The sequence below is a fragment of the Dendrobates tinctorius genome, unplaced genomic scaffold (assembly GCF_039654945.1).
Source record: "Dendrobates tinctorius isolate UK_male_01 unplaced genomic scaffold, ASM3965494v1 ptg000250l, whole genome shotgun sequence".
Classification (NCBI taxonomy): domain Eukaryota; kingdom Metazoa; phylum Chordata; class Amphibia; order Anura; family Dendrobatidae; genus Dendrobates; species Dendrobates tinctorius.
Genome location: NW_027361917.1, coordinates 4,300,837 through 4,322,425, shown reverse-complemented (window position 1 = coordinate 4,322,425; position 21,589 = coordinate 4,300,837). Strand labels below are relative to the sequence as shown.

At 40.0% G+C, this 21,589-nt stretch overlaps 1 protein-coding gene across 3 annotated transcripts in view; it reads left to right on the top strand.

Moving 5' to 3' along the window:
- The window catches only part of CFAP61 (cilia and flagella associated protein 61), a 439,348-nt gene that overhangs the window by 203,610 nt on the left and 214,149 nt on the right, over positions 1-21,589 (top strand). For all 3 annotated transcript variants that reach the window (XM_073557422.1, XM_073557421.1, XM_073557423.1), the window contains exon 18: positions 3,223-3,350. In XM_073557422.1, coding sequence (XP_073413523.1) covers positions 3,223-3,350 — 128 coding nt within the window. The remainder of the gene's footprint in view (positions 1-3,222; positions 3,351-21,589) is intronic.

Here is a 21,589-nt window from a genome sequence, read left to right as displayed (position 1 = left end):
AGACAGAACGGAGTGACAGTACCGAGCTTGAGAATCGTGATTCAGAGTCATTTTTAAACATCATCAGTACAAAAGCCAAAATGCCACTAATTTTTTTTCACAATTTCACTGCGCTTGGATTTTTTTTTTCAATTTTCCAGTACAATAAATGATAAATAGAATAGAGTCATTGAAAACTGTAAGTCATACAAAAAAAAAAAGAAAACCTTACATGGCTATGTCACCAGAAAAACTAAAATGTTATTAGTCTCGGAGGTCAAATCAAAGGCACAAAATAAAATCACCAAGTCTTTAAGGAGTTAAACAGCACTTTTATTTTAATCCATCTTCTTTGGAGCCATGTTTATTGGCTAGTGTGAACACCCACTTAGTGTTAACTTTTATTCAGTTTGGATATGGATTAAATTCTGAAAGACATCTTATTCTGTTTTTTGTTTTAACCCAAGGTACCTTGTGTGGCCACTGAATGTCAGAGTTTTTCTGGACAAAGCTTCGATTAGCAGGACATCTGCTCATTGAAATGGAGAAAAGAAGATAATACAATTTGGCTCATATTTCCAAAATTTGGTGCACATGCAAAAACTCAATAACAAAGGAAATCTGATTAAATAGGAATCTGATATAATACCGTAATAATAAATTAGCAAAAATCTGATCATCTTTATAGTTATTTTAGTTTGCATATTTCAGTTTTTATTGACTTTGTCGATGATGTTGTTTATTTTTTGTGCTTTTTTTTTCTTTTTTTTATCGCAGTCGTAAGAAAACATTTTTAAAATGTTTCTAACATCGTGTTCTAGAAATATTTCCTAATACTTCAAATCAGCAATGTATTATAATTTCACAGAATGATTTATTTGTATGAAGTGTTTGAAGTACAAATTGATTGTGCCAACCAGTTTCTAAGCTGACATATGGCAAGTAGGATTTTCCATTAAATTGTTGTTTTTTTTTTGTTTGTTTTTTTTATAAATAGCATAGTAGTTTTCCATTTGGAAATCTCCTGCATGTTATTGTGAAAACACAATTAGCTTCTATGGGATGATTTTTTTCAGAGTATTTGTCCCAATTTTTTGGCATAAAAATAATGTTGAAAGATACAATATTTTGTCTGCCACTTTGGATTACAAATGTTCCTAAAAAACAAAGGCAGATCCGACCACCACTTGTCTGGCTAATGAATGTGGCTCTGTGGAAGAGATTCCAATAATTCACCAGTATAATTTAAAACACTGCCCCCCCTTATTTTTTGTTGTATGTGAAAATAGTAGAAAAACCTATAAAGAATAAGTGCTGGGCAACAGTATACTCAGTAAAATATAGCTATTATTGAAAATATAGTTTAAAAATGTTTTAAAATGTAAGACAGAAGATAATCACACCTGATGAGCGTTGTGTAAGGCCTGTTTCACACATCATTTTTTTCCCATCAGTCAAGATCCGACAATTTTTTTAAAAAACGGATCCGCCAAAAAAGGGGCGGATCCGTTTTTTACACCCATAGACTTACATTATTGGCGGATCCTGACTGACGGTCGTCCGTCACACCCGTTATTGTACGGATCCGCCAAGATTTTAGCGGCTCCCGGGCGGATGAGACGGACTCTGCAACGTTTTTTTGCAGTGACGGTCCGCTATTTTCACTCCGGGAAGCATTTTAACCTTTAACTACCGCCCGCGAGCTGCTAAAATCTCTCTCTCTTGCGATAATCGTGATTGCGCGAGTCGGGCGGGATCGCGCTACAACTCCCGCGATGATCGGGCGGGATCGCACTACAACTCCCGCGATGATCGGGCGGGATTGCGCTACAACTCCCGCGATGATCGGGCGAGATCGCGCTGAAACTCCCGCAATGATCGGGCGGGATCGCGCTACAACTCCCGCAATGCTCCGGTGGGATCGCGCTCCAACTCCCGCGCGATCGCGCTCCATATCCCGGCCGCGATCTACATCCAAATCGCAATCACCGGATCATGCTGGCGAGTTCCCGCTCTCTTCTCGCAGCCCCACTACATTGCCGGTAAAAATTTTTTTACAGGACCGCGGTTCCTTTAACGCTCGTAGATCGGCGGATCCCGTCACACCAACGGTCCGGGGGCTCCCGTTGGTGTTTCGACGGTCACGGTTCCGTTCTCCGCCTTTTTGGCGGCTGGCAACTGACTGCAGAAACAGAAGTGTGAAACAGGCCTAAGCAACATGATACAAATCTGATATTTTTATAGAAACATGATTATGGTAATACTAAATAATAGATACCAGAGGTAAATATAATGGTACAGCAAAATGTAATCCAAGTGTTACAGATGTATACGTTAGCATAAGATGGCATAAATAATAAACACACAAGATATGTCACAGTGAAGTATCATGAAGTAAGAAAAGTATAAATAAGTGAGAGATGTAAGTGTGTACAGTGGCATGAAGGAGACTCACCAGTCAATGAAAGAACTGCACTTGACTCGTGTTTCACACTTTGACGAAGCTAGGTTTTCTTCTATCTTTATGTGCGATTTGGCTTACTTACCCTATGCTCATATTTGTATACAGTAGGTTTATATGAAAATAGTAGCAAAACAGCAGCAAAAAAGCTTAAGAGACGAATGACAGTAAAAAAAAACCCTCATATACTGCTTGATCATTGCTTGCAATATATTATATGTATATATAATTTGTGTATACAGTTATGTGACAAAATATTTTCCCTCTTCCTGATTTCCTATTCTTTTGTTTGTGTGCCACACATAAATAGTTCAGATCACCAAACCAATTGAAATATTAGACAAAAATAACACAAGTAAACACAAAATGCAGTTTATAAATGAAGGTCTTTCTTATTAAGGGAAAAAGAAATCCAAACCTACAGGGCACTGTGTGAAAAAGTGATTTCCCACCACCTTAAAACTTAAATTAGCTGTGGTTTATCACATCTTTGGGAAGTTGAGTTCAATTTCCCCAGCCACACGCATGCCTGATTACTGCCACATCTGTTTTCAATCAAGAAATCACTTAAATAGGGCCTGCCTGGCAAAGTGAAGTAGAATAAAAAAAAAGCTATACATCATGCCATGAATCAAATAATTTCTGAAATAAATGAGAAACAATCTAATTGATATCTATCAGTCTGGAATAGTTTAGGGGGCGGGGAACCAGTTTTCACACAACTGTTTATATATATGAATTTGTATAAGAATTTAATCTATTGTTCTTTTTTTTTCCTACAGTCGCCTTATGCATTGTACCACATTAATCGGAAGCTTACTTTGGAGCCCAAAATAACCATCAATGCTCATATCGTGGTAGTGGGGGCATCAGATGTTGGCGTATCTTTCCTTGAAACATTTGTGTTTTGGTAAGATTCCCTCTTCGCTCATTTTTATTAACATAGTAATGGAAATGTAAACTCCAAGAAGAATCCTAAGGATAATCACGTTTCGTTATAAAATCTAGCGAGTGAAATGCGTGTCGCGACCTGTGGTCCCCTGTATTAGTTTGTATGGAGACTTCTGTAAGTAATAAAGTAGAAGAAAAGTGCATATTCTATAGTCTTATGTCATTGTTTTTTATTATGTTCGAATCGCTAAACGTTCCCCAGAATAGTAACTTCATTTTAATTTTTTTCATAATTGTATTGTTCTAAGAAACTTTGAAACCAGTCTATTAGAGATACAGCCCCACTTTTCAGTTACTGTTCATTCATTCTCAAGAACCGCTCAAATCTGTCTACAAATCTGCAGTGAAGGATGAAATTACACCTGCTGCTTATAATGCTCTGTGGAGATGGGGGCAGGAAAAACTGGAGATAAAAGCAGGAAAGCAAAAAGAGAAGCAGCTCAGGCTTCTAGTGCACAGGGAATTACTGGTTAAAATGCAGGAAAGTCATGTAATAGCTAAGGATAGTTATATTCTTTACATGCAACCGTTTGTTAAAAAAAGTCAGACTGTGCAGGCACAGTTTAATGATTTTCTCCGTACTGTGATAGTTTTACTAGTTGTCTAACTGATTAATGTTGGCATATGGAAAAGCTTTTCATCCAAGTTTAAATATCATGTTAATTGTGACATTATTTTTTTTTTAAATGTAGATAGCAGCTGAGTATTGGCAGGTACATCACTGCATTCTTAAAAGGATTGTCTGTCTCCTTTCAGAAAACTATGGGCTATAGGCTGCAGTAATTATAGCAAAATAAATTGATAATCCCTTATCGCCCCAGAGTCTAGCGCTGACTCTCCGCCGCTTTCCCAGTCGCTGTTGTGTGTCGACAGTGCTGAAATCACATCAACAGCACTGCAGACAATCACTGATCTCAGCAGCTCTGACCTTGTCAGAGGTCACTGAATAGTTGCAGCCCTGCTGACGTGACGTCAACACTGCAGATAAACAGCAGACCCGGGAGCATTGGTGGACTATCGGCGATGGACCCTTGGAGGATCAGTAATCCTCACTTTGTTTTGTTGCTGCAGCTTATAGCCTTAGTTTTCAGAAAGGGCACAACCCCTTTTTAAATATGGAAGCAATCACTGATTTGGAGCATGGCTCTTATTTTATTAATAATTACAGGCACACAGTTTTTCTTAGTCCATAGATTTGATGGCTATAAATTTTGTTACAATATTTGTATTATTGGTTTGTTCTTTGTTTCTGTTATTTCAAAATGGCTGCATTTTTGTTCCTGAAAGTCATAAGGCGCTGTGCCAGAGGAAAACAGAAGTGGGTTATTCTGCTTCTCTCCACAAAACAACCCAAATGAGATCTCATGCTTTGCACTGAGGGGGGTCAACACCCTGAAACATGTGTTTGAAAATTTAAATTCTGGTGTGGCTTTTATCCTAAGTCATGTGGTAATGTTCTTTAAAAGAGCCAAATTGTTTTTTTAGGATTGCTACTTCCAATAGGTGGCACTACAGTTCAAGTCCTCTTCTGCTCTGAGGGGACAATTTTGCATATTTAATTCCCCAGAGGAGGATTCTACGGCCTATAAGTCTCCTTACTCTGGTAAGGAGACATACTCGGGCATGTCACTCTCCGCAAGTAGAAGCATTAGCCTTTATTCTCCATAAAACAGTACAATCCCACTCAACTGAGTATGATTGTGAAATAGCAGAGTGGGCCCTATAGCTGTCAGCCACTAGTTTTCTAATGTATAGACCTAGAAGTGACATTTATCTGCAACTGCTGCTACTCAATGTGTGAAAAGCAATCCTTACAAAACTCCTCTTACCCAAAACTAGAGAAAAAAATTACATAGAACAAGGTGTCAACTCGTACATGGTTATATAATATACAGTAGGACATTATAAAAGTGTGTGCCAAATTGTGGTCTTTGAAGATCTGTAATTAAAAATGCAATTGTGGGAATCCACGCAAGCATGAAGTGTTCATTGCTGTATAGGGAGTGCCACAAGGCAAATAGGAAAACGGATTAATAAACTTCATAGAAAAGCGGGAGTTACCAGTGTGAGGCAAGTAATGACTGACAGTCTGCTCTCCTGATCTACATGTCTCACACTGGTAATGACCCCTCTCAGTCGTTACCAGTGTGTTACTGGCTATAGTATGGCTGTAACAAATGAAATGTTAATCTGGGTTGCCAGTACTTTATATGCGGTAAGCTTTATCTGTGTGCATTCCTCACCCGCTGTGCATGATAGGTGTATTCATCATTATTTAGCATCTGTGGGACCTCCATTGCAAACCACCAGGGCTTGTTTCAGTCCTGACATTTTAACCAATGTAGTTGTGTATGTATGTGTATATATATATATATATATATATATATATATATATATATATATTTTATTTTATTTTTTATTAAAGGGAAGCTGTCACAAGGGTTTTGCAGACCATCTGAGAGCATTGTGATGTAGTGGCAGATATATTGATGATTACTTACTGGTCTGCATGCTGCAGTTCTGATAAAATCACTCCTGCAGATCTAGCAGTTCTCTGAATGCTGAGCTCTGTGTAACCCTGCCTTCATCACTGATTGGCAGCTTTCTGTGTATGCTTTGCATAGGTAGAAAGCTGCCAATCAGTGCTGGGGACAGGATTATACAGAGCTCATAATACAGAGGATTACTTGGCAGCAGCTTTACTAGTCCTCCAGTGATAAAACCACTGTTTTATCAACAGGAGATTCTCAAAACTACAGCAAGCAGCCCAGTAAGTGATCCATAGCTGGAATCAGGTCTCTATCTCTACATTATTGTGCGCTCAAATTAAGAAGCAAAAACATGATGACAGATACCCTTTAAATTTCTTAAATGTTGTCATTCTATTTTATTTTTGACATTACATTTTACCTACTATTCCAGCCTCTTGTTCCGTGCTGCATACCAGCACATAAGAGCCCTAATCAGACATGTAGGCACAATGTATTATTGTATGGTAAGAAAAGCGACCTCTGAAATCCATTTTGTATGTGACATTTCATACTCCACAATTCTGAAATGACCTCGGCTAATTGGAGTGATGTTCTTAACAACGGCTCAAATCCTTTTGACTCTGCGGTATCTTGTCTGGGCTTCACTTTAGCAGTGGGTTTTAATCCTTCCCTTTGTATACAGGTGGAAGTAATGTAATTGCTTCTTGATAAGGGTAAATATCCTTTGTAATCCATGATTGAAAATATCTTTTTAATCCGTCCGGTAGTGAAAGAAAGTTTCAAAGAGATGGAGAAATGTAATGTAAATACTATAGAGATAAGGGAAATTACATAAACCCAGAACAGAAATGTAATGAAGTGACGTGTGTGTCTGTGGATTATGGAATCTGATTTACTATTCATATGCACAGGGGATTATTTGCACTGCGGTCTGCTGATATCGTTGAAATGAGCCCATGTCTCTTTGACAGATACATTTAAATATTAGTCTCCCTTGAACATTTGATCATTGTCTTTGTGCTTTTACTGGGTCCCTATAATATTCTTATAGATTAGTATGATTTTATTTGTCGCTAAGCCATAAAGAAATTTGCTGACATTAATAAAGGAAACTTTCCTTCACTGATATATTTTATTTAAAAAAAATGGTTTTCGCATCAGTTAAAAGTTCCTAATTATATATTGTTTTTCCTAGTTTTCCATTTTTGAAAAAAGTGACTTTATCAAGTGCAGTCACTGAGCCTGGCAGCCACATCACGGGTGCACAGTGCACTCTTATAAGCGTATTTGATTACCCCTTTCACTGCTAGTGTTTTTTTTTTTTACACTTTTGGTTTCCAGGACAATTTTTACACTTTTGACGTGCACATATAAAATCTAAATCACAAAATAACAAGTTGATATTAAACCCACATACCCACACACATTGCAAAATCATTGTTTCACTTCTGTTAAGGTAAGAAAAACCCACAATAGTGACTGAAATAACTTGAAACTGACAAAAGTAATTTAACTTTACTGAATATCAACTTATGAAAATCAGACATTATTTTTGAATTGTGGTTCAACTGAAAAAAAAAAAAACTAATGAAAATGACCTGGACAAAAATGATAGTACCACTAGAAAAGCTTGAAAATAATTTAACCATAGGAGCATGTTAAACTAAGATGTTTCCTGTCATTAGCATTACAGGTGTCTACAAACTTGTAATCAGTCTGCCTATTTAGAGGGTGAAAAGTAGTAACTGTCCTGTTTGCTATCATGGTGTGTACCGCACTGAACACGGACCAAAGGAAGCTAAGGAGAGAATAGTCTCGGGAGATAAGAAAGAAAATAAATAGATAAACATGTTAAAGATCAAGGCTATAAGACCATATCCAAACACTTTGATGTTCGTGTTACTACAATAGTACATAACATTCAGAAGTTTAACCCCTTCACCCCCAAGGGTGGTTTGCACGTTCATGACCGGGCCAATTTTTACAATTCTGACCACTGTACCTTTATGAGGTCATAACTCTGGAACGCTTCCATTGATCCCGGTGATTTCTGACATTATTTTCTCGTGACATATTGTACTTCATGTTAGTGGTAAAATTTCATTAAAATAACTTGCGTTTATTTGTGAAAAAAATGGAAATTTGGCAAAAATTTTGAAAATTTCGCAATTTTCCAAATTTGAATTTTTATGCCCTTAAATCACAGAGATACGGCACACAAAAAACTTGATAAGTAACATTTCCCACATGTTTACTTTACATCAGCACAATTTTGGAACCAAATTTTTTTTTGTTAGGAAGTTATAAGGGTTAAAAGTTGACCAGCGATTTCTCATTTTTACAACACCATTTTATTTTTAGGACCACATCACATTTGAAGCCACTTTGAGGGGTCTATATGATAGAAAATACCCAAAAGTGACACCATTCTAAAAACTGAACCCCTTAAGGTGCTCAAAACCACATTCAAGAAGTTTATTAACCCTTTAGGTGCGTCACAGGAATTTTTTCGAATATTTAAAAAAAAATGAACATCTAACTTTTCACAAAAAAAATACTTCAGGTTCAATTTTTTTTATTTTACCAAGGGTAACAGGAGAAATTGGACTGCAAAAGTTATTGTGCAATTTGTCCTGAGTACGCTGATACCTGATTTGTGGGGGGGAACGACTGTTTCGGCGCATGGCAGAGCTCAGAATGGAAGGAGCGCCGTTTGACTTTTTCAATGCAAAATTGGCTGGAATTCAGATCGGACGCCATGTCACGTTTGGAGAGTCCCTGATGTACCTAAACAGTGGAAACCCCCTACAAGTGACCCCATTTTGAAAACTAGACCCCCCAAGGAACTTATCTAGATATGTGGTGAGAACTTTGAACCCACAAGGGCTTTACAGAAGTTTATAACGTACAGCGGTACAATTAAAAAATCATATTTTTTCCACAAAAATGATCTTTTCACCCAATTTTTATTTTCCCAAGGGTAACAGGACCCTAAAAGTTATTGTGCAATTTGTCCTGAGTACGCTGATACCCAACATGTGGGGGTAAACCACTATTTGGGCGCATGGCAGAGCTCGGAAGGGAAGCAGTGCCATTTGACGTTTTTGGCTGGAATTGAGATCGGACACCATGTCGCGTTTGGAAAACCCCTGATGTACCAAAACAGTGGAAACCCCCCAAAAATGACACTATTTTGGAAACTAGGCCCCCTAAGGAACTTATCTAGATGTGTGGTGAGAACTTTGAACCCCCATGGGCTTCACAGAAGTTTATAACATAAAGCCATACAATTAAAAAATCATATTTTTTCCACAAAAATGATCTTTTTACCCTCAATTCTTATTTTTCCAAGGGTAACAGGACTGTAAAAGTTATTGTGCAATTTGTTCTGAGTATGCTGATACCCCACATGTGGGGGTAAACCACTATTTGGGCGCATGGCAGAGCTCGGAAGGGAAGCAGCGCCATTTGACGTTTTTGGCTGGAATTGAGATCGGACACCATGTCGCGTTTGGAAAACTCCTGATGTACCAAAACAGTGGAAACCCCCCACAAATGACACCATTTTGGAAACTAGACCCCCTAAGGAACTTATCTAGATGTGTGGTGAGCACTTTGAACCCCCCAGTGCTTCACAGAAGTTTATAATGCCCGGGCGTGAAAATAAATTATTCGTATTTTTTCCACAAACATGATCTTTTAGTCACCATTTTTTAATTTTCCCAAGGGTACCAGGAGAAATTGGACCCCAAAAGTTGTTGTCCAATTTGTCCTGAGTATGCTGATACCCCATATGTGGGAGAAAACTACTGTATGGGCACACGTCGGGGCTCGGAAGGGAAGTAGTGACGTTTTGGAATGCAGACTTTGATGGAATGGTCTGCGGGTGTCATGTTGCCTTTGGAGAGCCCCTAATGTACCTAAACAGTGGAAACCCCCCACAAATGATACCATTTTGTAAACTAGACCCCCCAAGGAACTTATCTAGATGTGTGGTGAGCACTTTGAACCCCCCAGTGCTTCACAGAAGTTTATAACGCCCGGGCGTGAAAATAAAAAATTCGTATTTTTTCCACAAACATGATCAATTAGTCCCCAATTTTTTCATTTTCCCAAGGGTAACGAGAAATTGGACCCCCAAAAGTTGTTGTCCAATTTGGCCTGAGTATGCTGACACCCCATATGTGGGAGAAAACTACTGTATGGACACACGTCGGGGCTCGGAAGGGAAGCAGTGACGTTTTGGAATGCAGACTTTGATGGAATGGTCTGCGGGTGTCATGTTGCCTTTGGAGAGCCCCTAATGTACCTAAACAGTGGAAACCCCCCACAAATGACCCCATTTTGAAAACTAGACCCACTAAGGAACTTATCTAGATGTGAGGTGAGCACTTTGAACCCCCAAGGGCTTCACTGAAGTTTATAATGCCAGGGCATGAAAATAAAAAAATCGTATTTTTTCCAGAAACATGATCAATTAGTCCCCAATTTTTTCATTTTCCCAAGGGTAACAGGAGAAATTGGACCCCCAAAAGTTGTTGTCCAATTTGGCCTGAGTACGCTGACACCCCATTTGTGGGAGAAAACTACTGTATGGACACACGTCGGGGCTCGGAAGGGAAGCAGTGACGTTTTGGAATGCAGACTTTGATGGAATGGTCTGCGGGTGTCATGTGCGTTTGGAGAGCCCCTGATGTACCTAAACTATTGAAACTCCCCACAAGTGACCCCATTTTGGACACTAGACCCCCCACGGAACTTATCTAGATGTGTGGTGAGCACTTTGAACCCCCAAGTGCTTCACAGAAGTTTATAACACTTGGACGTGAAAATAAAAAAATCATTTTTTTCCACCAAAATGATATTTTTGCCCCCAATTTTTTATTTTCCTAAGGGTAACAGGAGAAATTGGACCCCAAAAATTGTTTTGCAATTTGTCCTGAGTAGGCTGATACCCTACATGTGGGGGTAAAACACTGTTTGGGCGCATGGCAGAGCTTGGAAGGGAAGGAGCACCATTTGACTTTTTCAACTCAGAATTGGCTGGAATTGAGATCAGACGCCATGTTGCATTTGGAGAGCCCCTGATGTGCCCAAACAGTGGAAACCCCCAATTATAACTCCAACCCTAACCCCAACACACCCCTAACCCTAGCCCTAACCCTAACCCTAGCCCTAACCCTAAGGCTGTGTGCACACGCTGCGGATTTTGCTGCGGTTCCGCAGCGGTTTTGGCTGCTGCGGACCCGCAGCAGTTTCTGCTGCGGTGTACAGTACCATGATTCCCTATGGGAATCAAAAACCGCAGTGCAGACGGTGCGGAATTTTCCGCGCGGATTATCTGCGGTTTTCAATCCGCAGAAAGAATTGACATGTCAATTCTTTCTGCGGATTCTCCTGCGGTTTGCCATCTCCTCTATTGAGGAGATGAAAAACCGCAGGACAAAACCGCAGAGCAATCCGCAGGTAAAACCGCAGGTCTTTTGACCTGCGGTTTCACCTGCAGATTTTACAAAATCCGCGCGGATGAATCCGCACCTAATCCGCAGCGTGTGCACACAGCCTTACCCTAACGGGAAAATGGAGATAAATACTTTTTTTTTAGTTTTATTATTTTTCCCTAACTAAGGGGGTGATAACGGGGGGTTTGACTTACTATTTATGGCGGTTTTTATGTTTGGCGGCTGTCACACGCTAAAAGACGCTTTTTATTGTAAAATAGTTTTTGCATCACCACATTTTGAGAGCTATAATTTTTCCGTATTTTGACCCACTGAGTCATGTGTGGTCTTATTTTTTGCGGGACGAGTTGACGTTTTTATTGGTACCATTTTCGGGCATGTGACATTTTTTGATCGCTTTTTATTCCTATTTTTGGGACGCAGAATGAACAAAAACCAGCGTTTCATGAATTTCTTTTGGGGGGGTGCGTTTACACCATTCCGCGTGCGGTAAAATTGATAAAGCGGTTTTATTCTTAGGGTCAGTACGGTTACAGCGATACCTCATTTAGGTCGTTTTTTTATGTTTTTGTCGGTTTTATGCAATGAAAACTATTTTATATAAAAAATTATTATTTTTGCATCGCTTTATTCTGTGAGCTATAACTTTTTTATTTTTTCGCTGATGATGCTGTGTGGCAGCTCGTTTTTTGCGGGACAAGATGACGTTTTCAGCGGTACCATGGATATTTATATGCGTCTTTTTGATCGCGCGTTATTACACTTTTTGTTTGGCGGTATGATAATAAATCATTATTTTTTGCTTCATTTTTTATTTTTATTTTTTAAGGGGTTCGCTTAAAGGGTTAACTAATGGGACAGTTTTATAGGGCGGGTCATTACGGACGCGGCGATACCTAATATGTGTACTTTTATTGTTTTTTTTTTTTATTATTTCCAAAAAATGGATTTATTGAGGGAATTTTTTTTTTTTTTTTTCTAATTTATTTGGCGATTTTTTTAAATTTATTTTTACATTTTTTTTTTATTTTTTTTTTACTTTATTACATAGTCCCAGGTGGGACATCACTGTCCTGTGACAGATCGCTGATCTGTCACATCACAGATCACTGTGACAGATCAGCAATCTGTCACAGGCATTGAAGAAGACTTCCTCTTGCTTGCGCTTTGCAGGCACTGAGGAAGCCAGCTTCCTCAGGTCCCCGAAGGCCCCCGTCGCCATCTTGGATTCGGGGGCCTGGAGGATAGGAGCCCCCCGCAGCAGCGCTGCACATTGCGCTGCCGTGGGGGGCTCAGGGAAGCACGGAGGGAGCCCCCTCCCTGCCGATGCTTCCCTTTAACTCCCGGTACACTGCGATCATGTTTGATCGCGGTGTGCAAGGGGTTAACGTGTCGGGGGCGGTCCGTGACCGCCCCCGACACATAGTGCCGGGTGTCAGCTGTGATAATCAGCTGACACCCGGCCGCGATCAGCGGCGCTCACCACGTGGGCGCCGCTGATCGCGGTAGACGTACTATCCCGTCCACGGTCATACGGGCCCGGGTACCGTGGACGGGATAGTACGTCGGATGTCAGGAAGGGGTTAAAGTCTATGGAATTATAATCAACCTCGCTGAACGTGGCTGCAAGAGGAAAATTAATGACAAATTGAAGAGATGGACAATAAGTATAGTAACCAAAGAAGCCAGAATAACATTCAAAGAGATTAGAGGTAAACTCCAAGGTAAAGGTACATTTGTGTAAGATCGCACCACCCGTCACTGTCTTGGCCAAAGTAAACTTCATTGAAGATGATCGAGGAGGAAATCACTGTTGAAATAAAATCATAAGAGGCAAGGTTGGAATTTATCAAAATGTTTATTGACATGCCACAAAGCGACCTGCAGAATGTCCTTTGGACAAATGAGTCAAAACTAGTACTTTTTGGCAAGTCACATTAGATCTATGTTCACAGACACAAAAATGAAGCATAGAAAAGAAAAGATCATTGTACCTACAGTGAAACATGGAGGAGGCTCAGTTATATTTTGGGCCTGCTTTGCTGCACCTGGCACAAGATGTCTTGAATTTGTGCAAGATACAATGAAATCTCAAGACTATCAAGACATTCTGGAGATAAATGTGCTGTCCAGTCAGAAGCTTAGTCTGAGTCGCAAGTCCTTCAATAATACAAGTACATTAACCGAAAACACAGCTAAAACATCCAAGAATGGCTAAGAGCAAAGTATTAAACTACTCTGATGTGGCTTCTGTGAGCCCTGATCTAAATCCTTTTGAACATCTGTGGAAGGAGCTGAAACTTGCAGTCTGGAGAAGGCGCCTTCACATCTGAGACAGGTGGAGCAGTTTGCTCATGAGTGATGGGCCAAAATACCAGTGAACAGGAGCAGAAGTCTCATTGAGAGTTACAGAAATCTTTTGTTTTGCCTCAAAAGGTTGTAACAAAATTTTACAGTACATTAAGATGCCATTATTTTTGTCCAGGCCATTTAGTTTGCTTTTAACATTTTTCTGTGGTTCAGAAGTAATGTCTGATTTTCATTACGTGATATTCAGTAAATTGCTTTTGTCAGTTTCAAGTTATTTCAATGACCTTTGTGAGTTTTTCTTACTTTAACATAAGAGGAACCACAAGTTTGTCCACATATGTATATAATTTCTGAAAGAAGATACCTGGCACATTGTCAAAATGCATCTCACCACACAGGCACCTTCATGCAATGTTGTATTAAAGTGAATTTTTTAATAACAATTGGATAAAAAATGATACTAGTGGCTAAATGTGTGATTTTCACAAGGAGTAATATCAGAAAAAAAACAAACCACAATTTGTTACTTAATTTCTGCCATGTACCCTATATGTGTTAATTTTGAACTATTTGAGCACACAGCATAGCACAGCAAGGATGGAGATTCATTTGGCTTTTGGAGTACAAATTTTACTGGAATGGTTTTTGTTGCTATATTTTCAGAGCCCCTGAGGTTTTAGTTCAGAGGAAACTCCCAGAAGTGACCGCATTTTGGAAACTATATCTATCAAGGCATTTATGAAGGATTGTAGCTACTATTTTGACCCCAAAAGTATCTTTAAGACGTTAATGTGCTATTTATTGCTATTTTTCCTTCGTATTAGGGGTTTACGTTTTCACCACTGGCATAAGTGACATATTAGCTTTATTTGTGTGCCAGTATGATTAATGAGATACTACATTTATATTGTTTTATTTATGTTTTCCTATGTTTGTAAATTAAAAATACTCATCATTTTTATCAATTTGATTTTGGAAGGCTGTTTCTCAGCATTGATCGCAGCTACAGAGGCGATCAAGGGCTCATTTTAAAGCTGAGATTAAAAGAGTCGCAGTAGTCATAACCCAGCCTGAGATTTCATGGGATAGTGCACAGTCAGACGGCCATATAAAATGGACCGAGATTAGAACTCAGTGCACCGACTGGCCCGGTGGCTGTCCTGACCCAAGCACGAAAGCTTCATGCATTTCTATGAAGCTGTCACGCGCGGGTCAGGAGAGCTGCCAGCCTTTTAAATAAAAAGTTTAAAAAAGCGGTGTACTTTAGCGATGTTAGATATATTCAATCATTGTTTGTGGACCATTTACACAATACAGGTGAAATAATTGCTATATTCTTCCCTGATGGTCTAGATTTTAAATGTAGAACCCAAGGATAGTTATGGAAACTAATAAAGCGTTACTATAATCGGGGCCGTTTGATTTCAATTAAGGTGCCCAGCATTTGGCAAATACCTTAATGTAAAATAAACAGACCTGCATTATACATAAAGGAATACATCTAGTGTTTTTTTGTGTCCATCATGCGACAAGTACAACTTGGACAAAACTGATGGTGGTTCTTGTGATGTATTCCAGTTCTGGTTACATATTCATGCAGTGATGATGACTCTGGTGATATATTTATCACAAGAACCATCATCAGTACATGAATACAAAGCCAAAATAATCATTAGTACATAATTAGAGCACCAGAGCCATCAATAGTACATGAATATGGCACTAGAAACATCACTAGTAAATAAATACATCACTAGAACCACCATCAGTATATGAATGTCACCAGAACCACCATCAGTATATGAATGTCACCAGAACCACCATCAGTATGTGAATGTCACCAGAACCACCATCAGTATTTGAATACATCACCAGAACCACCATTAGTGCATGAATGCATCACTAAATCCACCATCAGTACATGACTTCATCAACAGACCCAAAATTAGTACTTGACTACGTCACCAGAACCACCATCAGAAAATTGATACCTGACCAAGGCTTCGAGGCTCATAACTTTCCGCCCGAAGCTCTGAATGGAACGGCAGCGTTGCCACTGGATTCTGCTGGATTTTATCTGCGCAGGGAAACTAAATATGCCTACCATATGTAATTCCTGTTAGCTATGCTTCATAACTCCATAACACAGATGTCTACAGGTGGCTGCCGGGCATGGGCATATGGGGGAAGGAATGCCGGTTCGGAGAATGTGCTCGGCTAGGCTCAGAGATATTGCATTCTGTTATTATAGGTCATTTTCCAGGTTCAATACCTCAGAGCCTTGCTGTGACCTGTGGTGCCACGATGTCTCAAAGGAATCCAGTTTGTCTGGTCCTGCAGGAGAGTTCACACCCCTGTGGTAATTGCTGGAAACAGGATCTATGTCCACCCTGGAAAGAGCTTCAAATTAGAGTTAATTAAAGAAAAACATTGTTCCTGGGGAATGAATGCCAAGGGAGGGGGGTTGAGTGGTATGAAGCAAGTATTTTTTGGCCAAACTGTATCTTGATTGTTAATTCCATCAGAAATCAAAATGATATCATTTAAACATCATTTTCCCATATCTCACAGTATGGTCACCACCAGAGCCCCCCATATATAGTATGATATCCACAACAGACCCCCCATAAATAGTATGATGTCCAAAACAGCCCCCATGTATACAATTATGGTCCCCACAACACTCCATACAGTATTATGGCAGACAAACAACTTCCCAAACAGTATGATATTCTCCACAGCTCCCTTTCCAGTATGGTCACCACAGCCCACAGTATAATGGCCTCCACAGCCTCATATACAGTAAGGTCAACAGATCTCCTCATATACTTTGCTGTCCCCCCTTCACAGCCCCTCATTTCATTGCCCAAATACACATCCCCTCATTTCATGGCCTCCTGCACAGCCCAAATTGTAGACTCTGTACAGCCCTTCATTTTATTCCCCCATATGCACAGCCAGCCAGTTTATTCCCCCATCTACACAGCCCCTCATTTTATCCCCCATCTGCACAGCCCCAGAGATTATTCCCATATCTTTTATTCCCCTCATCAGTACAGCCCCTCATTTTATTCCCTCTCCTCTGCACACCCCTTCATTTTATTTCCCCTCTTCGGCACATCCCTTCATTTTATTCCCCCTCTTTGTCACAGCCCCTCATTTTATTCCCCCTCTTCTGTACATCCCCTCAGTTTATTCCCCTCCATCTGCACAGCCCCTCATTTTATTCCCCCATCAGCACAGCCCCTGACCTCATTTTATTCCCTTCCATCAGCAGGGCCCCTCACCTCATTTTAGTCCCCCAATAAGCACAACCCTTCACCTCATCTCCCCTGCCCTTATCTGCATAGCCTCTCATTTTATGTCCCCCTGCACAGTAATATAAGAATTAAAAAAAAAAAAAAAGCTTGTACATAATCCAGATTTCGAGTTCACTGTCTCCTCTTCTGTGAAGTGCAGCAGTGGACACTGGATGGCACAGTGACATTTGTGCACTACACCATGCAACCTATGCAACATCCTCTGCGTGTGCCTTCTCCAACAAAGTGCAGGCTGGAAGTGGCCTGCATCTTGCTGGAGATCCTGGCAGAGCAGGGGTCTGATCACAGCTCCTCTACATCTGTCCTGAGCGGCAGCACATCAATTGTATTTGCGAGTACAACTGAGTGCGGGTAGGGAGTGACGGCCGGAGCGCAGGCAGAGAAAGGGGTGAGCGGGGTCAGCAACTGACACTGCTCCCCTTTGTGCCCGAGCCCTGGCAATCACTGCTCTGAATGTCTGCGGCTGCAGGAAGATGTCGAGCAACCGCAGACATTAAGCAATTTTTTTGTTCAACGTGCGGTCCCCTTGGGTAGATAGAAGTTAGCGCCGTAGTCAGGTGCCTAACATGCCTACACCTCCTCCTGGCCCTTGATGGGAGTATGAGTTGCAGCCACCTGCAGTACTCACTTTAACCCATGATATCTTGGTCTGGATCTCGACTACAGCGACTCTGGATGAACCGCACACCATTAAGCACAAATATACTGACCTGGTTTTATTAGTTGCTTCTCATATCCAAAAAAATCACACCATTTCAATGACTTAAAGTAACGGTAAGGTGACAGTAGTATAGCAACATTTCGGATTTTAACTCTTCATCAGGCCTAAAAGACTCACCCAAGCAGCATAAGAAACTGTAGATAATGTTACATGGTCCGGGGTGAGACTTCACAATAATGCGTCCCTTTGAGAAGTACATTCCTGAAAAAAAAAAAAGTTTTAGGTAGGCGTAGGAAAAATTCTGTTCCTGGGGTATCATTACCCCAATAGAAGACCTCGAAACGTCCTATGTGCTTGTTGGAGGAATGGTATAGAGGCCACTTCCCATGAGGAATGGGCTGAGATTCCTCAGAAATTATGCTATAAGCTGGTATCTGACTGTACATCATGTTTTTATATTTATTTAAGACACTTGTCATGAAGGAAGTGAACAATTCTGAGACTGCTGTAATCAGTACAAGTGGCATTTTTTGATGAATTTGGAAAGACCACTTGTTATATTAGTGGTATGGTGTGGCCTCCGTACTATCCCTGCAGCAAGCACATAGGCTGTCCAGAGGTCTTCTGTTAGGGAATACTACCTCAAAAACCACGCTTTTACCTTTTACTATACCAAAAACCTTTTTAGGAACATACTTCCTCAAAGAGTTGCCTTGCTGGAAATTCTCATCAGCGACCATATATCCTTATCTAAAGTCTCTTGTATTGCTTTGGTGAATCTGGGGCCTGATGAAAGGTTAAAACCCAAAACGTTGCTACGCTACTGTCATCTTATTTCATTCAAGCCATCCTTCCAGCACTTTTTGTCGTTCAATTGAAATTGTGTGACATTTTTGGGAATGTGAAAAGCATCAATTTCAGCATACTTGTGCTTATTGGTGCGCGGTTCCGACAAATGACTTTACTTCATACACGAATTTAGGAGCATAGAGGTCTGTTCTAGTAGAACTCTAGCACCCTCCATTTAACCTACAAATCTGCTAGGGTGTGCAATCAACATCCCTTTTAATAGTACTACCGCAGCAATTCTTTTTTGTTTGTTTTTTTTTTTTTTTGCTTTTTTTCCCCCTGCATAAATAACATAAAGATGGCAGTCTCACTTTTTGTAAATGTGAACTAAGATCTGCATGGAATATCTACAGATCGACTGCTAGCAGAGCCGACATAATGACAGTGTTGTGATAACTTATGTTATCTGGCGGCACAGTACCCAATATCCTGCACATCTGTCCTGCCTGGCATTCACTAACCGGACACTTGTGGTTTAATTAGGCATTTTATCTTTACATTAGTCTGAGGACATCTGAAGCCTTCCATCGCTGCTTGTCACAAATTATTGGGCTAATTAAATAGTTAGCGATCACTTTCTGATCACAGGTTTTACCTGTAATAAATGCTTTTTGGGGGCTTTTATTTTGCTGCACTATCTGTCGCCTTGTTGCCGGATGATAAGAACGAGCTTTTCCCTGTAGTGTGAATTTTATTGTTGCAGTGAAGGAAGCTGGAGGGAAGATGACATTGTGGTGGTTCGGCATTTGTTCTGCGGAGCCATTAATCTCTCATCACTCTGAAGTTATTGGTGTCTTTTGACATGTGAATAGAGCGCACATTATTTGTGAGGATTGATTGGAGGAATTCTCTCTGTTGTTAATAGTGATTGATGCCATCAATGACCGATAACATTTTTACATTAGTTAAACCTCTTCCTATTGATCTCAGCGTATGTAAACATCCAGGCATACTGTAAATCCATGTCTTCCTACTGTTTGGTTTATAAAAAGAGCTCTTTAATGGTATTGCTTCTGTTTTGTATTGCTTACAACCAGTACTGATGTCATTCACAAGATCTCTAAAACACTGTTTTGTTTTATACCTTTTATCCCCTTTTGGTGGTTTGCACGTTAATGACCAGGACAATTTTTACAATTCTGATCACTGTCACTTTGAGGTAATAGCGCTTGAACGCTTCAACAGATCCCGGTGATTCTGACATTGTTTTTTCATGACATATTGTACTTCATGATAGTGTTAAAAATTTCTTTAATATGACTTGTGTTTGCTTGTGAAAAAAAACCTAGAAATTTGACAAAAATGTTGAAAATTTTGCAATTTTCCAACTTTGAATTTTCATGCTCTTAAATCACAGAGAGTCATATCGCACAAAATACTTAAGAAGTAACATTTCCCACATGTCTACCGTACTTTACATCAGCACAATTTTGGAACCAAAATTTTTTTTTGTTGGGAAGTTATAAGGGTTAAAATTTGACTAACGATTTCTCATTTTTACAACACCATTGTTTTTAGGGACCACATCACATTTGAAGTCCCATTGAGGGGTCTGTATGATAGAAAATACCTAAAAGTAACACCATTCTAAAAACTTCACCCCTCAAAGTGCTCAAAACCACATTTAAGAAGTGTTTTAACCCTTCAGGTGCTTAACAGGTGCTTAACAGGAATTTTTGGAATGTGGAAAAAAAATGAACATTTAACAAAAAATTTACTTCAGATCCAATTTCTTTTTTTTATTTTTACAAGGGTAACAGGAAAAAATGGACCCTAAAATTTCTTGTGTAATTTCTCCTGAGCATTCCAATAAGCCATGTGACAGAGAAAGCAACTGTTTGGGCGCACGGGAGAGCTCCGAAGGGAAGGCGCGCCATTTGACTTTTTGAATGCAAAATTTGAGGCAACAATTACTGGATGACATGTCGTGCTTGGAGAGCCCCTGCTGTATATAAAAAGTGAAAATCCCCCACAAGTGAAACCAATTTGGAAATTAGACCCCTCAGGGAACTTATCTAGATGTGTGGTGAGCACATTGAACCCTCAGGTGCTTCACAGAAGTTTATAACGTTCAGCCATAAAAATAAAAAAAGTCAAATTTTTCCCACAAATATGTTTTCAGCACAAAATATTGCATTTTCATAAGGGTAACATAGATATTGCACCATACAGTTTGTTATGCAATTTCTCCTGAGTACATCGATACTCAATATGAGGGAGAAAACTACTGCTTGAGCACACGGAAGGGCTCGGAAGGGAAGGAGCGTCATTTGACTTTTGAATGTAAAATTTCCTGGAATCATTAGCGGACTTCATGTCCCATTTGGAGAGCACCTGATGTGCCTAAACGTTGTAAACCCCCAACAAGTGACCCATTTTGGAAACTAGACCCCTCATGAAATGTATTTTGATGTATGGAGAGGTGCTTCATAGAAGTTTATAACGTTGAACCGTGAAAATAAAAAATTCACATTTTCCCCACAAAAATGTTATTTTGGCCCCAAATTTTGCATTTTCATAAGGGTGACAGGAGAAATTACACCATAATGTTTGTTGTGCAATTTCTCCTGAGTACACCAATACCCCATATGTGGGGGAATACTACTTTTGAGGTACAGTGCAAAGCTCAGAAGGGAAGAGGTGCCATATTTGAGTTCAGCTTTTGCTGAAATGGTTTGAGGGTGCAATGTCACATTGGCAGAGCCCCTAAGGTGGCAGAATAACAGAAATCCCCTATATGTGAGCTCATTTTACAAACTACATTTACAAACTACAGGGCAGCACCATGGCTCAGTGGATAGCACTGCAGCCTTGCAGCGCTGGAGTCCTCAGTTTGAATCCCACCAAGGATAACATCTGCAAGGAGTTTGCGTGGGTTTCCTCTGGGTTCTCCGGTTTCCTCCCACATTCCAAAGACATACTGATAGGGAATTTAGATTGTGAGCTCCATCGGGGACATGATGATAATGTGTGCAAACTGTCAAGCGCTGCAGAATATGTTAGCGCTATATAAGTATTACTGTAATATTATTACATTCCCCATTGAATTCATCTAGTGGTGCAGTGATCATATTGACACCACATGTGCTTCACAGAATTTTATA